General features: G+C 53.4%; 2 protein-coding genes across 2 annotated transcripts in view; one reads left to right on the top strand and one right to left on the bottom strand.

Annotated features, from left to right (window-relative positions):
- Positions 1-917: 917 nt before the first annotated feature.
- Adamtsl4 (ADAMTS like 4) lies at positions 918-17,961 on the bottom strand. Its single transcript, XM_045138641.1, has 18 exons — positions 17,945-17,961; positions 14,754-14,859; positions 14,491-14,548; positions 13,871-14,214; positions 13,102-13,765; positions 12,827-12,929; positions 8,369-8,505; positions 7,772-7,976; positions 7,011-7,183; positions 6,761-6,872; positions 6,473-6,658; positions 5,591-5,720; positions 4,918-5,122; positions 4,067-4,243; positions 2,932-3,138; positions 2,640-2,819; positions 1,807-1,951; positions 918-1,684 (listed from the first exon to the last, which is right to left on the bottom strand). Exons 2-18 carry the CDS (start codon positions 14,771-14,773, stop codon positions 1,548-1,550), a joined length of 3,183 nt encoding a protein of 1,060 aa, XP_044994576.1. The 5' UTR covers positions 14,774-14,859; positions 17,945-17,961; the 3' UTR covers positions 918-1,547.
- LOC123455978 (basic proline-rich protein-like) overlaps positions 16,166-22,131 on the top strand; it is a 27,623-nt gene continuing 21,657 nt past the window's right edge. Inside the window, exons 1-2 of the mRNA XM_045137993.1 lie at positions 16,166-16,179; positions 17,761-18,392. Of these exons, the coding sequence (XP_044993928.1) occupies positions 16,166-16,179; positions 17,761-18,392 (646 nt within the window). The remainder of the gene's footprint in view (positions 16,180-17,760; positions 18,393-22,131) is intronic.

The following is a 22,131-nucleotide window of genomic DNA, read 5'->3' as shown; positions in this document are numbered from 1 at the left end:
TTTTTGAAGTGGGTCTCACTCTAGCCTAGTCTGACCTGCAACTCAGTTTATAGTGTAGGATGGCTTCAAACTCACAAAGATACTACCTCAAAATTCTTTTTTTTTTTCCATTGAGGCAGGGTCTCAATCTGCAGACCCAATCTTAAGTAACTAACTGGCTGACCCCAGCTAAGCTGGTAGAGAAGGTGGGCGGGGCTGCCTCAGTGACTTTGGCCCAGAGCAAGTGGTCAGGGCGGGTCAGGGCTTCTTGCTAGAGGGTTGCCACCTCTAGCCAGTTATTTACCTTGAGAGGAGGAGGGGGAGGAGGGCGGGACGGGGTGAGGCATCTCCGAGGAATGTCTCTGGCAGTACATCCCGTACTGCTTCGCTTCCTCCCTCACCCAGCCCCAAGTCCCCAGAACAGGCCAGGCTCCTCCCGCAATCGTTTCTGCTGAGTGTGGGGGCGGGGGGAGCGGAGCCACTTCCCTTCCCCACGGAAGGCCACAGACCCAGAGTTTCACTGGGACATGGGTGAGAGCAACATATGGGGAAGGTTGGGGAGACGGAGCCAGCAAAAAGAGAGCTGGAAAAGTGACCCCACCCCGCCCCCCAAAACCAGCTGCCATTTAGCTGAGCCTGGAGCTGAAAGGAGACCTAAGGGATTCCCGGAGACCATAGAAAGAACCTATCAGGAAACCCATCACCAGTCACACACAGTCCAGGGCCACACCTAAACTGGGAGAAGTGGTGGCCTCTAGTGGCCGAGGCCCAGCCTGCAGGGCTGGGGCTGCCCAGGATGCCAGAACCTTCTGAGGCAGGCGGCTGGCTCGTCACCCTCCTTTGGAGGCCTCGGGGCCATCGCCCTGCCACCCCACCTTCTGCCCTCACAACTCAGGTGGCTTGCTGGCCAGGTGCCCATGAGGACAGTGAAGAGCCTGTTTCTTATTTGTCACGATCAACTTTAATAAAAAATAAATTAGTTCTGGGGTGGGGACCATCTTAGGAGGTGTAAAGTGGGGGCGAGGGCTAGCGTGTCTTATGCCCACTTTGCCCAGCTGGTCCCTGCTTTGGGGAAGTGGTCTTTCTTGCAGGGGTAAGGTAGGACCTCTTAGCCCTGGCTAATCAGGGAGGCCTGGAAAGTGCGGGAGAGGGGAATCGGCGACAACAGGATGGCTTAGAACATGAAAACTTGCAATTGTGGCGGAGACCACCCTTCAGGTAGCTCAGACGGGCGAGGAATGGCCACCTGGCTATCCTCAGCTCACAAAAGCTTCAGGACATCCGTCCCGTCCCCCTCCCTGTCCCTTCTCAGTGGAGCTGCTCTTTGGAAGGCGATACGCATGGATGAGGACACACATCCAGGGGCCGTCGGGGCCACCACGCCACCAGGGCAGACCCAGCCACAGAGCAAGTCACTGCCACTGACCTTGCCACCCTTGCTCGCCCCGGAGGACGTGGCCCAGGTGAGGCTGGGACAGGCTCGGGAGCCAGAGGGTGCAGAGCAGACTTCAGTGGGTGTCCAGTGATGGCACGAGAAAACAAGAAGAGAGAGGGTCCGTGGACCCACTTCAGGAGGGCCCCACGACTGACCGCTGCAGGACGTGGGCACAAGAGCGGCAGCAAGTGGCCGTGTAGTAGGGGTAGACGCAGAGCCGGGCCTGCACCACCAGGGGGCAGTGTGGAGAGCCGTCCTCGCACTGATCATCTGAGGACAGAGGAGGCCCGTGACCCCCCTCTCCATCTGGAGGTGATGCCCGCTCCTCCCGGGTCTCTCTCACCTCCCCGCACCCCACCATCTGGGAGGTTGGCAGGATGGGCTCTTTTTACCCGGATGCTGGCTGCATGGCTGCGCGTTACAGGGCCTTTTCCTGGAAGGTCGCAGGTGAGAAGGGCACCGGGTGCTGAGAGTCTTGTTGGCACTCAGGCACTGGACCTCCCTCATCTGCACACCTCCCTGGCAGGAGCGAGAGCACTGGGGGAGACCATGGCTGTGACATCAGAACGGTGTAGTGCCCGAAGCTCCTCCCCAGGCCACCACCTCCCTCTTCTGAAAGGTTGTGATGGGACATTACTGGGTGCTGGTGGTGGGGGGGGGACGACAGTATATAATTCCAAATGGGGAGGGCCCACCTATCCTCCGAGTCTATGGGACGTGAGACAACATAAAAAGCTCAGCGGGCCGGGCGTGGTGGCACACCCCTTTAATCCCAGCACTCAGGAGGCAGAGGTAGGAGAATTGCCATGAGTTCAAGGCCACCCCTGAGACTACAGAGTTAATACTAGGTCAGCCTGGACCAGAGACCCTACCTCAAAAAAAAAAAAAAAAAAAAAAGCTCAGCGGGGGAGGGGGGAAAGGAATGCTGGAGAGATGGCTTAGCGGCAGTTAAGCGCTTGCCTGTGATGCCTAAGAACCCCGGTTCGAGGCTCGATTCCCCAGGACCCAGGTTAGCCAGATGCACAAGGGGGCGCACGCGTCTGGAGTTCATTTGCAGTGGCTGGAGGCCCTGGCGCACCCATTCTCCCCCCCCCTCCCTCTCTCTCTCTCTCTCTCCCTCGCTCTTCCTGTCGCTCTCAAAATAAAAGCTCAGGTCCCAGGTGGGTTGGAAAGGGTGCAGTGAGAGGTGCCCAGGGTAAGCAGGGCACAGGAGCCAGACACTCACCGGACTCCAGGCTGTAGAAAACCAGCGGTCCTGGCAGGCGTGTCTCTGACATGGCTGCAGGGCAGGGGGCCTGGGCAGGTGGGAACAGTTGCTGGCAGAAGTCACATTGAACTCGGCCCCCAGTTTGGACACACAGATAACGTCCCTGTGCTGTGTGCCAGAGCCGCACTCTGAAGAGCACTGGGCGGACACAAGGGACATCCTTCTTACAATCACCGATAGGGAACCCCATCGAGATTGGCTGTCCCCCTTCTGAGCCCCCCCCCCACCGCCCCAGCCCCCCCCAGCTCACCTCAGTCCAGGGCCCCGTGTACCAGCGCCACGTCCTCTCGCAGGGCCCTAAACTGCAGGCACGCATGTCAGGAGGGCGGCTTCTGGGAGGACAGGCCTGCTCGCCGGCGCCGGCTCCTGGCTCCTCCTGGCCCACCCTGAGGGTCTCCCCACTCACGAGGCAGACCACCGAGCGCCGCTGGATCCCCGTCCCACACTCAGCAGAGCACTGCGGAGGGGCAGAGCGGCCTGCGTGAAGGGAGGTGCTAGTGACTTGAACTGGGGGCCCCGGGGGAGCTGATGGTGGGGGTTCGGGGATGCCCCAGAGATGCCAGCCAGGCGAGGAGAAACAACGGGGTGCCCTGACCTGAATGTCAAGGTTTGGGTTAATTTTGTTTTGTTTTCTTTGTAGTAAGGTTCAGGCTGACCTGAAATTCAGTATGGAGTCCCAGGCTGGCCTCGAACTCGAACCTCTGCTTCCTGGGTACTGGGTTTAGAGGCATGTGCCATCACAACCCACTGTTTTTGTTTTTTTTTTGTGTGTGTGTGTGTGTTTTTTTTTTTTTTTTTCGAGGTAGGGTCTCACTCTAGCCTAGGCTGACCTAGAATTCACTATGTAGTCTCAGGGTGGCCTTGAACTCATGGTGATCCTCCTACCTCTGCCTCCCAAGTGCTGGAATTAAAGGCGTGCGCCTTTAATTTTTTTGAGACAGGATCTCACACTGCAGATCAGGCTATCCCCGATCTCATTATTAGTCCAGGTTGGCCTTGGACTCTTGGCGATCTCTCCTGTCTCAGCCTCGAGTGCTAGGGTTACATGTATGAATAAGGTTTGTCTACTTCTGAGTTCTCAGGGTTAGGCAATGTAGTAAGCATTTGCTCAATAAATGCTTATTGCTAGGCATGGTGGCACACACCTTTCGTCCCAGAACTCCACTGAAGTGGTAGGATCATTGTGAGTTTGAGGCCAGCCTGGGCTACTGAGTGAGTTCCAGGGCAGCCTGGGCTAGAGTGAAACCCTGCCTCAGTCCCTTCTCCCCCCCCACTTAAAAAAAAAAAACCACAAATAAATAAATAATGCTTATTGAGCTGTGTTAGAAAGACTGTGACATAGTCACCAGGGATGTCAGACGTGGCTAAGGGAGTGGGAGACCCACCGTGGAGCTCCAGTCACTGTGAAACCAGGCCGTGGCACAGGGTCCCATGTCACAGGCCTCTTTGCTGGGTGGCGGAGGGGGCCCCGAAGCACATTCCTGCGGGCTCACTTCACTGCCGTTGTTCCCCACACAGCGAACTTGCCGGCTCCTCTGGCCTCGTCCGCAGGGCACAGAGCACTGGAGGAGGGGGGGTGTCGTTGGGGGCCGGGGAGGAGAACCCAGGCCGAGCGTCACCCACTCTCTAACTCTGTGGCTGCAGAGCTGATCACTGAGCTCTGGGCTTCTACTTCCTGGTTCAGTCTCTTATCTCTTATCATATGAGACCTTATTGTAAAAACTTTCTGCGGCTGGAGAGGTGGCTCAGCGAGTAGTTGAGACGCCAGCCTGCGAAGCCTAATGACCCGGGTTCAATTCCCCAGGACCCACGTAAGCCAGGTGCACAAGGTGGCACACGCATCTGGAAACTGGTTTACAATGAGTACAGGCCCTGGTGTGCCCATTCTCTCTACTTGCTTCTCGCTCTCTCCTTGCAAATAAATAAATAAACTATTTAAAAATAGTTTCAGGGCTGGAGAGATGGCTTAGCAGTTAAGGCACTTGCCTCCGAAGCCTAAGGATCCAGGTTTGATACCCCAGGACCCCTGTAAGCCAGATGCACAAGGTGGTTCTTGCGTCTGGAGTTCCCTTGCTGTGGCTAGGGGCCCTGGTGCGCCCATTGTCCTCCTCTCTATCTCTGCATCTTTCTTTCTCTCAAGTGAGTAAATAAATGACTTTTAAAAAGCCGATGAAGAAGGTTTAAAAAAACACTACTGCTGTAGTCCTTTGGTGTCTACCTCTCTGGGCCCACTCACCTGGCTCCAGGGGGATCCGACCTCCCAGTGGCCACAGAGGCGCAGCTGACAGGGCTGGGTGGTGTCAGGCCGGGGAAGATGTGCACAGCGCTCTGGAGGCACGGAGGAGCCGCCCCCTGAAAACTCCTGCCGGCAGTGCAGCTGGCGGTGCTGGGTGCCGGGGCCGCAGGAGCGACTGCAGGACGTCCACTCGCCAGCCTCCCAGCTGTGGGTTTGGGCAAAGACGGGGGTGACACACGTGCCACGTCGGTGGCATGCTGGGCTGGTGGCCCTCTGAGGTAGGCGGGCACATTTTGTATTAGGAGTCTTGTGTTCCTTGTCGGAGAGTAGACTACCAGAGATATCTATTTGTTTCTTTCCTTTTTTTTTTTTTTTTTTTTTGTTTTTGGAGGCAGGGTTTCACTACGGCTCAAGCTGACCTGGAATTCACTACGGAGTCTCAGGGTGGCCTTGAACTCACGGCGATCCTCCTACCTCTGCCTCCCAAGTGCTGGGATTAAAGGTGTGCGCCACCACGCCCAGCCTGAGATATCTATTTGTTGTCGATAGGTGTTTTTAATCCCATGTCTCCCTTTTGCCAGCACCTGTGCAGCTTAGTGCAGAGTCCAGGTGCCAGCCAGGGAGCAGGTACTGCATTTTGAGGGCCCCAAGCCTCCCTGCCGGCCATACTCACTAGGGAGGACACGGCGGGCCATGGCAGGGTTCCGGGAAGGCTGAGGGCTTGGCACCCGCTGCGCAGCTGTGTTCGTCCAGCTCCTCTCCGGTCTCATGGGAAATGCAGAGGAAAATGGGGCGCCAGACACCTGCAGGGAATGAGAGAGAGCAGATGACTCAGAGTCCAGTTCCAGTGGGGTTTCAGACACACGGGGTCCTATCTCCCGCGACCCAGGACATGGAATCAGCAGTGTCGGTGTGGGGGTTTGGAAGCCAGATATGGTAGCTCATGCTGTTAGGTTCAGCACTCAGGAGGCTGAGGTAGGAGGATGGTGATGAGTTCAAGGCCAGGCTAGGGTACTGTAAGAGCCTGCTTCAAAAAAAAAAAAAGTAGGGGATGGGGCTGGAGAGATGGTTCAGTGGTTAAGGCGCTTGCCTGCAAAGCCAGAGGACCCAGGTTGATTCCCCAGGACCCACGTAAGCCAGATGCACATGGTGGCATATGCGTCTGGAGTTCGTTTGCAGTGGCTGGAGGCCATGGTTTGACCTTCCTCTCTCTCATATAAATAAATTTTTAAAAAGGATGGGAGGGGGTGCTGGAGAGATGGCTCTGTGGCTAAGGTGCTTGCCTGCAAGGCCTAATGACCCAGGTTCTATTCTCCAGACCCCACATAAAGCCAGATGCACAAAGTGGCACACGCATCTGGAGTTGGTTTGCAGAGGCGGAAGACCCTGGTGTGCCCTCTCTTTGTCTCTGTCTCTCACTCACTCTTGTCTCTGTTTCTCTCTCTGCTTGCAAATAAATAAATAAATTTTAATAATAAAATAATTTTAAAAAGGGGGAAAAAAAGGAAACAGCTGGGGATTTGGGGGTGCCAAGAATCCAGGCATGCAGTCTCACCTTTGCCACAGGATGCTGAACACTCGGAGTGCCCCATTCGTTTCCAGTATCCGGCTGGAGACCCCAGGGGTGACCTGGGATGGGGCTGGGCAGGCACCTGGGGGATCCTCACCTGACGCTGGAGGGTGCCTGGGGTCCGGACGGGACGGGGTGCAGAAGCAGGTTGGGGCTCTCCCCTCAGCATCTCTAAGAGGAGCCCGGGCGGGGGGGGGGGGAGGCAGATGAGATGGCATTCCCCTCACCGCCTCACCCTCCTCTTTGAGGTGGAGGAATCCGCATCTGTCTTACCGGGCTGAAGTTGGAGGGCAGGGAGCTCTGGTGGGAAGCGCTCCAGGACTGGAGGAGGGGAAGAGACGACATATTGATAAGAAACACCTGCGTTGTCCTCCTGGAAAATCATCTGGTAGAAGAGAAGGCACAAATGTTTGGGGGGGGTCACAAGAGAGGCATATGTTAACCTTCCCTACCACTTGGTCTGCACCCCTTTGCCTTGAGGGGAGAGGTCTTCCTTCCCAGCCTCCCGGGACCCCAGACTCACGTAGACATCTACAGGCTGGGTGGTGGGGCCTGCAGCTGACAGACTCTCCCCTTTGCCCTCCTCCCTAGGGGGACGGTTATACTGGAACACCGTCCCACTGGCTGGGTAGGACCCTGGAGGATCCACAGCCCAGTTTCCGTTGATGATGGAGTAGCCACCCGGGCCTCGGAGTGCTGAAAGAGATCCAGAAAGCCACGGCTCGTGAGGTCACTAATACTGTCCTCTGCTGCCACTTCCTAGACCCGCCCGGAACCCAAGGACCCCGAGAGCCATCTCAGCCTGGTTCACAGGGGCAGGGAAGACCACCAGCCTCGTCCTGTTTGGCCTTTCTTAAGACAGACAGACAGAGACATAGACAGACAGACTGGGCTCACCAGAGCCCCTAAACCACTGCGCACAAACTCCAGGTGCATGCGCCACTTTGTGCGTCTGGCTTTACATGGGTACTGGAGAGCTGAACCCTGAACCCAGGTCATTAGGCTCTGCAGGTAAGTGACTTAACCACTGAGCCATCTCTCCAGCCATTTGGCCTTTTTTTTTTGTTTGTTTGTTTTTTGGTAGGGTTTTACTCTAGCCAGGCTAAACTATGTAGACTACTATGTAGTCTAGGGGTAGCCTCGAACTCACAGTGACCCTCCTACCTCTGTCTCCCAAGTGCTGGGATTAAGGGCGAGGGCGGGCACTCCTGACCCATCTGAGCTTTGGCTGTGCTGAAGAGGGTGTGGAGTGCAGATCACAGATGCCTGGATCCCGGGACTCACCAAGGTAATTGGGGCTGGGCCGAAGCTGGGCAATATGGATCTGGGAGGCTCCGGCTGGGATCCCTAGGATCTTCTGATAGCCTAGGGGGCCTCCCCGGTCAGTGATGTTCCCCGAAATGAGGCGGCAGGTAGAACCGTCACCCCCACAGACTCCACAGCTATCCGGGCGCCTGCCAGAGCCAAGGATCCCATCACAGCCAGGGCTCTGGGGAGAGTGAGGTGAGGCAGGGGCCACCCACGAAAGCCAGACGCCGCCTCGCACCCGACCCTGCTTCCCTTGGGGAGCTCAGTGCACCAGGGCCTGGCCCTTTTGTCAGCCCCTCTGCCCCCCCCCCCCCCCCCCGGCCAGGCCTGGGGGTGCACAGGCGTACCTGGTGGGGGGCACAGGCGTACCTGGTGGGGTGCACAGGCGTACCTGGTGGGGTGCACAGGCGTGCCTGGTGGGGCGCTGCCTAGCCAGCACCCCTGGGCTCGGCCCAGCGTGGCTTGGAGGTGACAGGCAGCTCCTACTTCTGTTTGCTGTTTCATTGTTGCAATCATGAACCGAAGGACCTGCGTGTGGCCCCTGTGTACACCAACACCCTGCCTTGTCCTTACCAGACAGCGTCCAGCCACGCACATGTCGAGGGCTCCAGGCTGACACGGGGTCCCATCCTGCACCTTTTCGGTGTGACGCACGTAGAAGCGGAAGCCCCGCGGGCGGCAGTTCAGCTCACAGCGCTGGGAGCCCTGAACTAAGGGGCAAGGTGGAAGGTGGTCGGTGAGCTGGGCTCCCCGCAAGGAGAAAAGGCACCCCCCCCCCAGCCCTGACAGCAGTTTCTTCTAAGTTACCTGCCAGCTAAGTTTCTAGGGAGGAAGGGAACACAGCCATTTCCATGTCACTGAAGCTCATCAAGGTGATTTGCTTCCCCCCACCCCACAGGTAGGGTCTCTCTCTAGCCCAGGCTGACCTGGAATTCACTATGTAGTCTCAGGATGGCCTCGAACTCATGGCGATCCTCCCACCTCTTTTTATTTTTATTTTTTATTATTATTTTTTTTTTTTTGGTTTTTTTGAGGTAGGGTCTCACTTTGGCTCAGGCTGACCTGGAATTCACTATGTAGTCTCAGGGTGGCCTCGAACTCTCGGTGATCCTCCTACCTCTGCCTCCCGAGTGCTGGGATTAAAGGCGTGCGCCACCACACCCGGCTTATTTTTATTTTTTAATTATTTATTTTCAAGCAGAGAGAGAGAGAGAGAGAGAGAGAGAGAGAAAGTAGACCACTATGAGCATCTGGCTTTATGTGGGTACTGGGGAATCAAGTCTGGGTCTTCAGGCTTTGTAATAACTGATTAAGAGGTGTTTTTTTTTTTCTTATTTTTTAAAAAATATTTTGTTTTTATTTATTTGGGAGAGATACAGAAAAGGCAGGTAGACAGAGAGAGAGAGAGAAAAAATGGGCACGCCAGGACCTCTAACCACTTCAAACTCCAGATGCATGTGCCCCCTTGTGCATCTGGCTTACGTGGGGCCTGGGGAGTCAAACTTGGGTCCTTTGGCTTTGCAGGCAAATGCCTTAACCACTAGGCTATTTCTCCAGCCCTGAAGAGGGTTTTTTTTTTTTTTGAGATGCTAGGTAGCTGGCTCACTGGGTTACGTGCTTGCTGTGTAAGCATGATGATCTGAGTTTGGAACCCAAATAAAACTAGACATAGTCTTGTGAAGGTCTCTAATCCCATCACACCTCTGGTGAGATGGGAAGTGGAGACAAGGTTCTCCCCAGAAACTGGCCAGCTAGTCTAGTGTATGCATGCATTGGTGAACAAGGCCACCCTGAAACTACATAGTTAATTCCAGATCAGCCTGGGCCAGAGTGAGAACCTACCTCGATAAACCAAAAAAAAAAAAAAAAAAAGGTGGAAGGGCGACGCCTTTAATCCCAGCCCTTGGGAGGAGGATCACACCATAAAGTCAAGGCCACCCTGTGACTACACAGTGAATTCCTGGTCAGCCTGTGCTAGAAACCCTGCCTCGAAACACAAAAACAAGCTAAAAGAAAAGGGGGAAGGTGAAGACTGACACCCCAGTTTGTCCTTGACTGGGATATGTGTGCGGAGGTATGTGTGTGTGTGTGCTGAGGTATGTGTGTGCCTCATTACAGACGTGTTACACACAGGGTTTTTTCAAGGTACGGTCACACTCTAGCCCAAGCTAACCTGAATTCACTACATACTCTCAGGCAGGCCTTGAACTCATATTGATCCTCCTACCTTGGCCTCTGGAGTGCTGGGATTAAAGGCCTGCACCACTACGCTTAGTTTTTTGTTTTGTTTTTTTAAAATATTTTTTTGTTTTTGTTCTTCGAGGGTCTCACTCTAGCCCAGGCTGACCCAGAATCCACTCTGTATTCTCAGGGTGGCCTCAAACTGACAGTGACCTTCCTACCTCTGCCTCCCGAGTGCTGGGATTAAAGGTGTGAGCCACCACAATTTTTTTTTTTTTTCAAGGGAGGGTCTCACTCTAGTTCAAGCTGACCTGGAGCTCACTCTAGTTCAGGCTGGCTTCAAACTCATGGTGATCCTCCTGCCTCAGCTTCTCGAGTGCTGGGACTCACAGCATGTGACACCATGTTGGTCCAAGTTTTTTTTTAATATTTAAAGATGTTTTTTATTTATTAGGGAGAGAATAAGAGCAGATATTTATTTATTAGAAGAAAAGAGAGAGAATGGGTACTCCAGGGCCTCTAGCCACTGCAAACAAACTCTAGACACATGTGCCACCATGTGCATCTGGCTTATGTGGGTTCTGGGGAATCGAAGTTGGGTACTTAACCACCAAGCCATCTCTCCAGCTCCAAGAGAGCAGACAGAGAGAGAGAGAGAGAATGGGCATACCAGGGCCTCTAACCACTGCAAACAAACTCCAGATGCATGCACCACCTTGTGCCTCTGGCTTATGTGGGTCCTGGGGAGTCAAACCGTGGTCCTTTGGCTTCACAGGCAAACACCTTAACCGCTAAGCCATCTCTCCAGCCCCCCTTTTAAAAGTTTTTTTTTAACATCGATGATTATGTAAGTTCACAGTTCATGAAAGTTTGTCTTGGTGTCAATTTGAGAAAGGCCAAAAATCAAGTGATGGTGCCTAGGGATGTGGCTCAGCAGTTAAAGGCCCTTGTTTGCAAAGCTTGCCAGCCCAGGTTCAATTCCCTAGGACCCACATAAAGCCAGAGGCACAAAGAAGCTCATGTGTCGCACTTCCTTTGCAGCGGTAAGAGGCCCTGGCACACTCATACTGCCTGTCTGTTGGCAAGTAAATAAATATTAAAAATGTGTTTGTTTGTTTGTTTTTGGTTTTTCAAGATACAGTCTCAGGGTAATCTTGAACTCACGGTGATCCTCCAACCTCTGCCTCCCAAGTGCTGAGATTAAAGGTATATGCCACCATGCCCATCATAAACAAAATTTTTTTTGGTACAAGAATACCAGTTTATTCATATTCTCTCTCTATCTTTGGATATATTAATATAAAATATCCCTGCAGGCCAAAAAATAAAAGTTAAACAACACGCCCCTTTACAGCTTAGAAAGTACTTTGTTTTTCTAGAGACATACATCCTGTCTAAACTAATAAAATACATCTTATTTTATTTTATTTTTTTTTGGTTTTTCGAGGTAGGGTCTCACTCTGGTCCAGGCTGACCTGGAATTCACTATGGAGTCTCAGGGTGGCCTTGAATTCTCGGCAATCCTCCTACCTCTGCCTCCCGAGGGCTGGGATTAAAGGCGTGAGCCACCACGCCCGGCCTAAAATACATTTTAAAACATTCAAGTCTAACCGTATAAAAATATTTTTTTAAAAAATTCAAGTGTGGGCTGGAGAGATGGCTTAGCAGTTGAGCGCTTGCCTGTGAAGCCTAAGGACCCTCACGATCCACATAAACCAGATGCACAAGGGGGCACACGGGTCTGGAGTTTGCTTGCAGTGGCTGGAGGCCCTGGCGTGCCTACTCTCTCTCCCGCTCTCCCTTTCCATTTCCCCCTCCTTCTTTCTTTCTATGTCTGTTGCTCTCAAAATAAGAAAAAAAAAAGATAAAAATGATTAAAAAAATAAAAATTTGGGCTGGAGAGATGGCTTAGCGGTTAAGCGCTTGCCTGTGAAGCCTAAGGACCCCAGTTCGAGGCTCGATTCCCCAGGACCCACGTTAGCCAGATGCACAAGGGGGCGCACACATCTGGTTCGTCTGCAGTGGCTGGAGGCACTGGTGTGCCCATTCTCTCTCTCTCTCTCTCTACCTGCCTCTTTCTCTGCCTGTCACTCTCAAATAAATAAATAATAATAATAAACAAAAAAATTTTTAAAAATAAAATAAAAATAGAAATTCTCTCAAAAGCTGGGTGGTATACACCTTTAATCCCAGCACTTGTGAGGCAGAGGTAGGAGGATTGCCATGAGTTCGCGGCCACGCTGAGATTACATAGTGAATTCCAGGTCAGCCTGGGCTAGAGTGAGATCCTACCTCAAAAAAAAATTCAAGTGCTCTCTCTCTCTCTCTCTCTCTCTCCCTGTCTCTCATAAATAAAACATAAATAAATAAATAAACAAACTTCTTTAGGGCTGGAGAGATGGCTTAGCAGTTAAGGTGCTTGCCTGGGAAGCCTAAGGACCCAGGTTTGATTCTCCAGGTCCCACATAAGTCAGATGCACATGGGCACATGGTGGAGCATGCATCTGGAGTTTGTTTGCAGCAGCTGGAGGTCCTGACACACCCATTCTCTCTCTCCCTCTCTCTCTTTCCATCTGTCTGTCTCTAATAAATAAAATAAATTAAAAAAAAATCAAATGACTGGGTTGGAGAGATGGTTTAGCAGTTAAGGTGCTTGCCAGCAAAGCCAAAGGACCCAGGTTCAATTCCCCAGTACCCACGTAAAGCCAGATGCACAATTTTGGCTCATAGTAGCTCGTTTGCAGTGGCTGGAGGCTCTGGCGCACCCATTCTCTGTCTCTCAAATAAATTTAAAAAGAAAGGGCGTGTGCCAGCATACCCAGCCTTTAAAACGAAAGCTATAAACCGCACCTTCCATGAAGGGTTCCCACTGGTACAGCTGGCCCATGAATTCCTGCGAGTCAAAGGCAGCGCACTGCAGTGCCCTGGGGTCTGGGTGCTCTGGGGGGCAGGGCTGAGGAGGAGACACAGGGGTCAGCTGGGCTAGAAGCATGAGGGGAGACTGGGGGAGTAGCGGGGTCCACTCCATGGGCCGGAACCAAGTCTCCTGCCCCCGAGGAGGAGGTCAGATGCCAGGGCCCCTGTCTCCCTTGGGTGTGGCCTCGGGTGCCCGGGAAAGCGCTCACCGTTTGGCTGCAGGCTCTCAGCTGCTCGCTCTCCCCAGAGCATCTGGGGTCAGGGCTGCTGGGAGTAAAGAGGCTCCACAGGGAGCTGTGGGGGCCAGTGCTCAGCAGAGGCAGCCAGCCTTCTGGGGACCTGTGGTGACTCCCCCTAGGTCGCCAGTGTCCCCTGCTCTGCTGGCCTCGGTCCTGGGCCCGGTGCCGAGAGACAGAACGGAGAGGATCAGGGTGTCTCTCTCCTCCATGGGGACTGGTCCAAGCCTGGGAAGTTGGTGTTCTTAGCTGATGGGCGCCCTGAAAAGAACCATTTTCTCCAGAGGACTGGGTAGGCGAGAGGAGCCCTGTGCCAAAAACCTGGGCTCCAGGATGGGACTGTGTGGGGGCAGGGTCAGTTCTGGGGGACGCGTGTGTCTGAGTAGTTTCAGGCCTCAGAAGTTCTGCTGAGGGGCTGTTGGAGTGGATAGGCAGTTCTGGCAGCTGAGTCTGGGGAGCAGAGCTGTCTGCTCTTGGAATCTGGGGTGAAGGAGGCCCATCCCCTTTAGAAGTTGTTTCAGGTTGCTCAGATCTGCGCGGCTTCCGGGGGTGCCTGCGGCTCCGATGCAGTGGCAAGGCAAAAGGTACTCTCCCATAACCAAACATCCCTGGCTTGATGGAGTCTCGAACCCGAGACCTGAGAAAACATGGAGTCCCAGCTTTGGCTACCTCTGAGCCTGTCTCCCCCAGTCCAACTGCGGGCACCAAAGGTCAGCTGGCAAAGTTTGGTCCCTCCCCTCACCTCCGGGTTCCTTCGGTATCTTGGGTCTCCTCTCTGCCCAGTTGGGAAGCAGGACCTTGAAGGGGGCCCCCCCTTCCCCGAGGCTGTGGCCTGTGCAGGGGGAGGGGCTCTCTGGAAGTCTGGGATCTAGGGCCCTGGCCCCTTGACCGAAAGGCTTCTGGATGTCTTGGGGGCCGGGGAGGGAGCGACAGGCCTGGGCGGAGCTGACATGTCCTGCTCCTGCGCTGCACTCCGACCCCACAAGGCTGGGAGCAGGAGTTCCACTGGCCCCACGATCCCCAGACACCCTCTGGGACTCTGCCCTCCTCCTCCGAGGGTGTCTGGAGAGAGTGTCCAGATAATACCTGCATAGGGGGAAAAGGTCAGACAGAATGAGAGTGATCCTAAGGAGCTGACCCTGGATCTATGACTCCAAGACCCAAGGTTCAAGGGGCTGTTAGTTGTCCAAGGGGACATACATTAGCAGGGGCTGGACGAGGCCTTCTGTGTGCTCTGTGACAAGGAGTTGGCAAAGGAAGAGCAAGGGGCCAAAGCCTTCCAGTGGGAAATGGGAGAGGTAAGTTGGGGGCCGGGGTGTCATGGAAGGACTCCCAACAATGACTCGGCTGGCCAGGGCTCACCTCCTGATCTAAGCAGAGCTGAGGGAGTGACAGACACAGCATTGCGTACAGCCAGGGCCTACACATCAAAACAGGGGTGGTCATCCGAGCCAGCTGGAAAGTTCCCCACACTCCACCCACCACAGGCTCCCCACACCCAGACCGCCAACTTCTCCGAAAGCAGAAGTCCCTGGTCACTTAGGGGACCCCTGTCAGTGATCGGATCTACTTCCTGCTTGGGGGCAAACTGTACCTCCTTCCCCAAAGCCCCTCCTCTTTCTTACCTGCCTGGCCATTTTTCCATGGCTCTGCCAGGGGCTGTTTTCTGGGAGCCAGGGAGCAGGGGATCCGTTGAAGCTACTGAGGCATCTGGGCGGGACAGGCCGCGCTCTATGGGGATACGGGGCTGAGGGTTACCTCTCCAGACAGCTGGGGGACTAGAGGCCTGACTGCATAAGGACGAGAGAGCGTAGGGGTGGAGGAAGACCGGCCCACCCCTTGAGAGGACCCAAGGGTGGGAGCAAAAAGGAACACTGCCTTTGTCATCTTTTGAGGCCAGGGTGGGGGTCTGACCTCAGCCCTACCAACCCAGCTCAGTCCCCTCCCCCTGGCCTAAAAGGAACTCGGCTCCCTCGTAAGTCCAGAGGACAGGCTGTTGATAAGCAGCCCAGACACAGCCCGGGTTTCTCCCCGGAGCTCTGGCAAGTAGTGGAGGAGGGAGGTTAGACCAAGGGCCTTTTAGAGGGAACAGCAATAAGCCCTTAGGAAAAACAAACACAAACAAAAAACCACCCAACAAGAACAACAAAACACCAAAAAGGCCAGGCATGGTGGCGCATGCCTCTAATCCCAGCGCTCAGGAGGCAGAGGTAGGAGGGTCGCTGTGAGTCTGAGACCATTCTGAGACTGCATAGTGAATTCTGGTTCTGCCTGGACTAGAGTGAGACCTTACCTAGCATGCTCCTGTAAGACCCCAGTGCTGGGGCCAGGGGCAGAGACAAGGAATACCAGTGCTTCACTGGTCAGCTAATCTAGCCCACTCGGTGAGCTTGAGGTTCAGCGAGAGACTGACTCTCAATACAGGGACAGCACTAGACAAAGGTAGTCAATGTCGACCTCTGACCTCTGCACACATGCACACACAAGACCTTTCCAGTCACCTGGTTTCCTTCCAGCCTTCCAGTTTTTTCTTTCCTTCTTAGCTAATCTCCTTAGGGAAGGCACAGCCAGGCACATCTAGGAGCCTCGGGTACTTTTTTTTTTTTTTTTTTAATTTTCTTTTCTTTTGTTTTGGTTTGGATTTTTGGAGGCAGGATCACACTCCTGCCCGCCCAGGCTGACCTGGAACTCTCTCTGTAGCTCTAGGCTGCCTCCCAATCCTTGTACATCAGCTTCCCAAAGGCTGGGGTTAAAGGCATGCACCACCAAGCCCAGTCACCTCTGGTGCTTTTCTGGGATAAACTGAGTTAATAGTTTTATCTCTAGAGAGAGAGAGAGAAAAAAAAAATTGGGTTCTTAACTTCCCCATGGGTGCTGTTATCCAGAGGTATTGCCTTTTTCCCCCCACACTTTTTTCAAGGTAGGGTATAGCCCAGGCTGACCTGGAATTCACTATGTAGTCTCAGGGTGGCCTCGAACTCACGGCAATCCTCCTACCTCTGCCTCCCGAGGGCTGGGATTAAGGGCGTGCACCGCCATGACTGGCTCTTGGTAAACTTTCATTTTTCCTCTGATGCACGGCTGTAAAATGGCTGGGGAAACCTGGGAAGGAGTTGGAGCTACCCTGGCTCCCAGGTCAGAGGCCTCACAGTCTGGAATGCTGAGAAGTCTATCCTGAAGTCTGTGGACACCAGAAGAGGTAGGATTTGAAACCCTTCCCGGACCTCGAAGCCTGACTCTGCCTAAGCCTCTCTTTCAGCCCCTACCTTCTCTCACAGCCTTTCCCACCCATCTCCCCCCCCCGCGCCACCCCCCCCCGCCCCATTCCATCTTAGCTGTGCTTTCCAGGAAAAAAAAAAAAACAAAAAAAAACACTGTTTCTGTTGGACCTGAATGGCACGGCGAAAGGAATCCAAGAACTCTTGCCCAAACGGGCCAGCTCAGGACAGGAAAACGACAGAGAGAAGAAGGCAAAAGTGGAAAGTGCTGCTTGGGAGCAATACTAGGTCCCCTCCCTGAGACCCCAGGGCTCGGGAATTTGAGGGAGGGATCAAAATGGCTCAGCTAAGCCAGGAGCATCAATTGCTTAGGGCTCAGGGTAAGGTGTCTGGGGACTGGGCTGCCCACTGAGGTCGCCAAGTGCCCTGATGGGAGAGGGACCCCCTGCCTGCCTTGTCTCTCGGGGTTGGAGGGAAGGAAGGTGTGTGTGTGGGGGGGGGCTGTTCATGAGCACTGCCTGGCCCTTCTGTGATGCCCCGTCCCCTCCCTCTCTCTGCCATCCCAGGTCTGCCCCTGCCGCCCTCTGGGTCTACCCAGTACACATAATCCTGAGCTGGCTTTGTCAAGCTCCCTGGAGAAGAGAGAGGGGTGGGGGCGACGAGCTCCCCGGGGCTTGGGCCAGGCCTGGCTGTCTCTCTGGAAAAGTCCCGCACCCCACCCTCCCCTGCATAAGCTGCACAGGGGGCCCGACACCCTCTCCTCTGTGGAAGGGCACGTTTGTACTTTTTGCCGCCCCCCCTTTTATTTATTTATTTATTTATTTTTAAATCTGGTGCCTGGGGGGGGGGTAGTGAAAGTGGAGATCAAAAAGTGGTCACAACCTAACCCAGTGAAGATCAAAGAAAGCGATCAAACCCTTTACCCCCCACCCCCACCCCCCAGGGAATCACCTCTGGGAAATGGGTCATTGCTGGGGGGGGGGGTTGGGGAGGGGAGGAGAGGGGCGGGACAGTGAGGTCTGCGCTGGTGGACATGAGTTCCCGTCCTGCAGGGGTCACAATTACTCGGTCTCAGGGTGCCCTCCACTCCTGGGTCCCAGAGCTCTAGTAACAACAGGTGTCTCCTTGCCCTTCACCCTCTTCAGCCATCGAGCTGCGCTGCATTCGGGACAGTCACCCTGACTCAGTTCCGGGGGCCGGGGGGAGGGGTCGGAGGGGGTCCCGGGCGCGTCCTCAAAGCCCCCTGGGGAGGAGGAGGGCGGCGGGCGCGTGCAGGGAGGTCTCGGTATGTTTTCCAACTTGGCCATGTGGCTTAGTAGGAATTCTGGCTCATTTTCTCTCTCCCCCACCTCCCCACGCCCTTCCCCCACGCGCGGTGTTAGGACCAGACCCCCCATCCCCGTCCCCTCCCCAGGAATCCGACCCCGGAGGGAAACGGGGCTGGCAGGGGTCTCCCGAGACCCTCAGCTCCGGGGTCGGTCGGGGTGACGATCAGTCCCCCCAGCCCTCGGGGAGCGGAGGTGAGTGGAGGTGTGTGTGTGGGGGGGGTCCCAGGCCGCGAGGACGGCGCCCCGGGGGGACCCGGGGAAGCTCTCTACCTGCGGTGCGCGCCCCGGCGCGGTCTCCAGGCTGCCCGGCTCGGCGGTGGCCACTCGGCCCCTGAGCCCGGCTCGGGCGGCCAGCGGCGAGGGCTCCACCCCCCCCTCCGCACCCCACCCCCGCCGGTCCCCGCCGGCCACGCCCGCCACGCGCCGCGGCACCCCCACCCCCGACCGGCCGCGCGCGGGCCACCCATCCCGGTGCCGGCCGCTCGACGGGCATCGCGACCCCCGTCCCCGCCCCTCGCCGCCCCACGGCCCCGGGCACTGGAGACAGCCGCGCCCCGCCCGGATCCCGACACCCCGAGACTCCGGAGCAACCCTGATGCGCCCCGGGGTGAGCGCGGGGCGCCAGGCCGGGCCGCCGTGGGTGGTGCCAGGACCCCAGAGCGCGCACCCCTTCCCCCGGGGGTCTCTCCTGCACGCAGCCCACCGCCTCTGTGTCCCCGTGAGCATCGCTTGCTTCATCATAAAGTTTTGTTTTTTTTTTTAACACCCTAGACCTTAGCGAAAGGAATGTGCCCCGAATTAAGTCAGACACATTTAGCTTTGAATTTCTGCTTGAACATTTTTTAAAAGTTTGTTTATTTATTTGTCAGAAAAAAAAAAATGGGCGTACCAGGGCCTCCAGCCCACTGCAAACAAACTCCAGACGTGTATATATACGCCACCTTGTGCATCCAGAATAGCTTATGTGGGTCCTGAGGAATCGAACCTGGGTTCCACAGGCTTCCCAGGCAAGTGCCTTAACTGCTAAACCATCTCTCCAGCCCTTTGAGCATTTTATTTGACAGCTCCTTGATGTTCCCTGAGCACTTCAACCTCTCTGCCACAGTTTCCTCATCTGTAAAATGGGCTGATCGGATGTATATGATATAGGTGTGGTGATGCCTTTAAAAAATTATTTAAGAGAGAAAGACAGAGATGGAGAATGAGAATGGGTGTGCCGTGGAGTGCAGCTGGTTTATGTGGGTCCTGGGAAAATTGAACCTCGGTCCTTTGGCTTCATGGGCAAACAACCTAACCGCTAAGCATCTTTCCAGCCCTTGCCTTTTCTTTTGTTTGTTTATTTTTATTTACTTATTTAAGAGTGACAGACAGAGAGAGAAAGAGGCAGATGGAGAGAGAGAGAGAGAATTGTCGCGCCAGTGCCTCCAGCCACTGCAAATGAACTCCAGACGTGTACACCCCCTTGTGCATCTGGCATGTGTGGATCGTGAGGAATCAAGCGTCGAACCCGGGTCCTTAGGCATCTCTCTAGCCCCTCCCATGCCTTTTTTTTTTTTTTAATCTAAAGAATGTATCCCAAACCCGGCTGTGTTGGTGGCTACAACAGGCCACCGTGCTCAGTTTTTTTTATTTTTATTTTTGTTTTTTCGAGGTAGGGTCTCACTCTTGCCCAGGCTGACCTGGAATTCACTATGGAGTCTCAAGCTGGCCTCGAACTCACGGCGATCCTCCTACCTCTGCCTCCCGAGTGCTGGGATTAAAGGCATGCGCCACCATGCCCGGCCACCATGCTCAGTTTTGCAGTGTGGGCGATCATCATAAACTCTGCCTCTCACCTGCCTGTTGTTTTTTTTTTTTTTGGCTGGGGGGCGGGGTTGTTTGTTCGGTTGCTTGTTTTTGGAGGTAGGGTCTTGCTGTAGCCAGGCTGACCTGGAATTCACAATACAGTCTCAGGCTGACCTTAAACTCATCATAGTAATCCTTCTACCTCAGCCTCTTGAGTGCTTGAATTAAATAAAGGCTTGTGCCACCACATCCAGTCTTTTTTCATATTAAAAAAATATTCTTCCGAGGTAGGAGGATCACCATGAGTTTGGGGCCACCCTGAGACTACAAAGTAAATTCCAGGTCAGCCTGGGCTAGAGTGAGACCCTACATCAAAAAAACCAAACAAAATAATAATAATATAATAATAATAATTATTATTATTAGTCTTTTATTTTGATGTCATCTTTTCCTCCTATTATGAAGGTCTTGTGAAGGTAGCTCTAGGCACAGCAAGGTCATGAATATTGAGGCCAATTTCTATCGACACGATTGCATTGTAAGCAGTCCTGCCCTTCCTTTGGCTTTTACATTCTTTCCACCACCTCGTCTGCAATGGACCCTGAGCCTTGGAAGGTGTGATAGAGATGTTTCACTGCTGAGCACTCCTCTGTCACATCTTGTCAGCATTATGGTGCCCTTTGGGTCATCTCAGTGATTACTGCCATCTGAAAAGAGACATTTCTCTAACCAAAAGTGAGAGTATGAATGTTAAGTTAAATGCTTACAGGGAAGTTTGGTGAGCATAATATATGTATTTAGCCAGACAAGAGCAGGCATGACACTCCTAATGCTCATGACCTCCCCCACCATAGGCTTTTGATTAGGTTTTCAGTACTAGGCATGTATTCTCTTCCCACAGAGGGGGCCTCCAGTCCAGTTAAAGAGTGGAGCCGGGCGTGGTGGCACACGCAGGATGTTTTCCCCATAACAGACATGCCACTATTGCAGCCATTTGGTCTTTTGGTCTGGCTGTCCAAACTTGAGGCTTGCGGTGTCCACTGTTTTCACCACGGATGGTTTCTGTCTCCCACAGAGCTGCCATGCGGTGCAGCTTCTTCCAGCTTTCTGTCAGCTGGTCTACCAGGAGCAGGTTTTCAGCTCAGGCCCCGCTTGATTTCTCAGTGACTTTGCAGCCCAAGCATGTGGAGTCTTCAGCAATAGGGTCTTACCATCTATTTCTTTCTTTTCTTTTTCTTTTCTTTTCTTTTCTTTTCTTTTCTTTTCTTTTCTTTTCTTTTCTTTTCTTTTCTTTTCTTTTCTTTTCTTTTCTTTTCTTTTCTTTTCTTTTTTTCCCGTGGTAGCTCTCACTTTAGCTCAGGCTGTTCTGGAATTCACAATGTAGTCTCAGGGTGGCCTCGAACTCACCGTGATCCTCCTACCTCTGCCTCCTGAGTGCTGGGATTAAAGGCATGTAAATCCAGATACACAAATTAGTGCATGTATCTGGAGTTCCTTTGTAGTGGTTAGAGGCCCTGGTGTACCCATTCTCTCTCTCTCTCCATATATATATATGTATATTCATAAAATAAATTCCCATGTGACAAATTTAGAATAGAAAATATCCTAAAGCAGTATTTACCACTGGTTGTGGTGGTGCATGCCTTTAATCCCAGCCTTCAGGAGGCAGAGGTAGGGGTAGGAGGATCTCTGTGAGTTCAAGGCCACCCTGAGACTACATAGTGAATTCCAGAGCAGCCTGGGCTAGAGTGAAACCCTACCTCGAAAAACCAAAACAATAAAAATAAAAATGAATAAATAACTGGGCATGGTGGCGCACACCTTCAATCCCAGCACTTGGGAGGCAGAGGTAAGAGTATCACCATGAGTTCCAGGCCACCCTGAGACTACAAAGTGAATTCCATATCAGCCTGGATTAGAGACAGACACTACCTTTGAAAAAACAAAACAAACAAATAAATAAATGAAGGAAGGAAGGGCCCCAGGGGGAACAGTGGCAGGGAGGAGGGAAATGATGGTACTAACACATGATGTGTCCATACAAAATTTCTACTTAAGGGTTGAAGAGATAGCATAGTGGTTAAGGCACATGCCTGTGAAACCTAAGGACCCACGTTTGATTTTCTAGATCCCACATAAGCCTGATGCACATGGTGACACATGCATCTGGATTTCGTTTGCAGTGGCTAGAGGACCTGGCATGCTCATTCTCTCTCTCCCTCTTCCTCTCTCTGTCTCTAATAAATAAATAAAAATAAAATCTTTAAAAAAAGGTTCTACTTAATTTAAAAAGAGGAGAAGGAGAGAAAAAGGAAGAAGAGAGGGAGAAGAAGAAACAATAATATTCATACCTTATTTTATTTTTATTGACAACTCCCATAATTGTAAACAATATTCCATGGTAATCCCCTCCCTTCCCCCACTTTCCCCTTTGGAACTCCACTCTCCATCATATCCCCTCTCCCTCTCAATCAGTCTCTTTTTTATTTTAATGTCATCTTTTCCTCCTATTTATGATGGTCTTGTGTAGGTAGTGTCAGGCACTGTGAGGTCATGGATATCCAGGCCATTTTGTGTCTGGAGGAGCACGTTGTAAGGAGTCCTACCCTTCCTTTGGCTCTTACATTCTTTCTGCCACCTCTTCCGCAATGGACCCTGAGCCTTGGAAGGTG

This window comes from Jaculus jaculus, chromosome 19 (genome assembly GCF_020740685.1).
Source record: "Jaculus jaculus isolate mJacJac1 chromosome 19, mJacJac1.mat.Y.cur, whole genome shotgun sequence".
NCBI lineage: Eukaryota > Metazoa > Chordata > Mammalia > Rodentia > Dipodidae > Jaculus > Jaculus jaculus.
The sequence above is the reverse complement of the archived record's forward strand: the minus strand, read 5'-3'. Positions and strand labels throughout refer to the sequence as shown.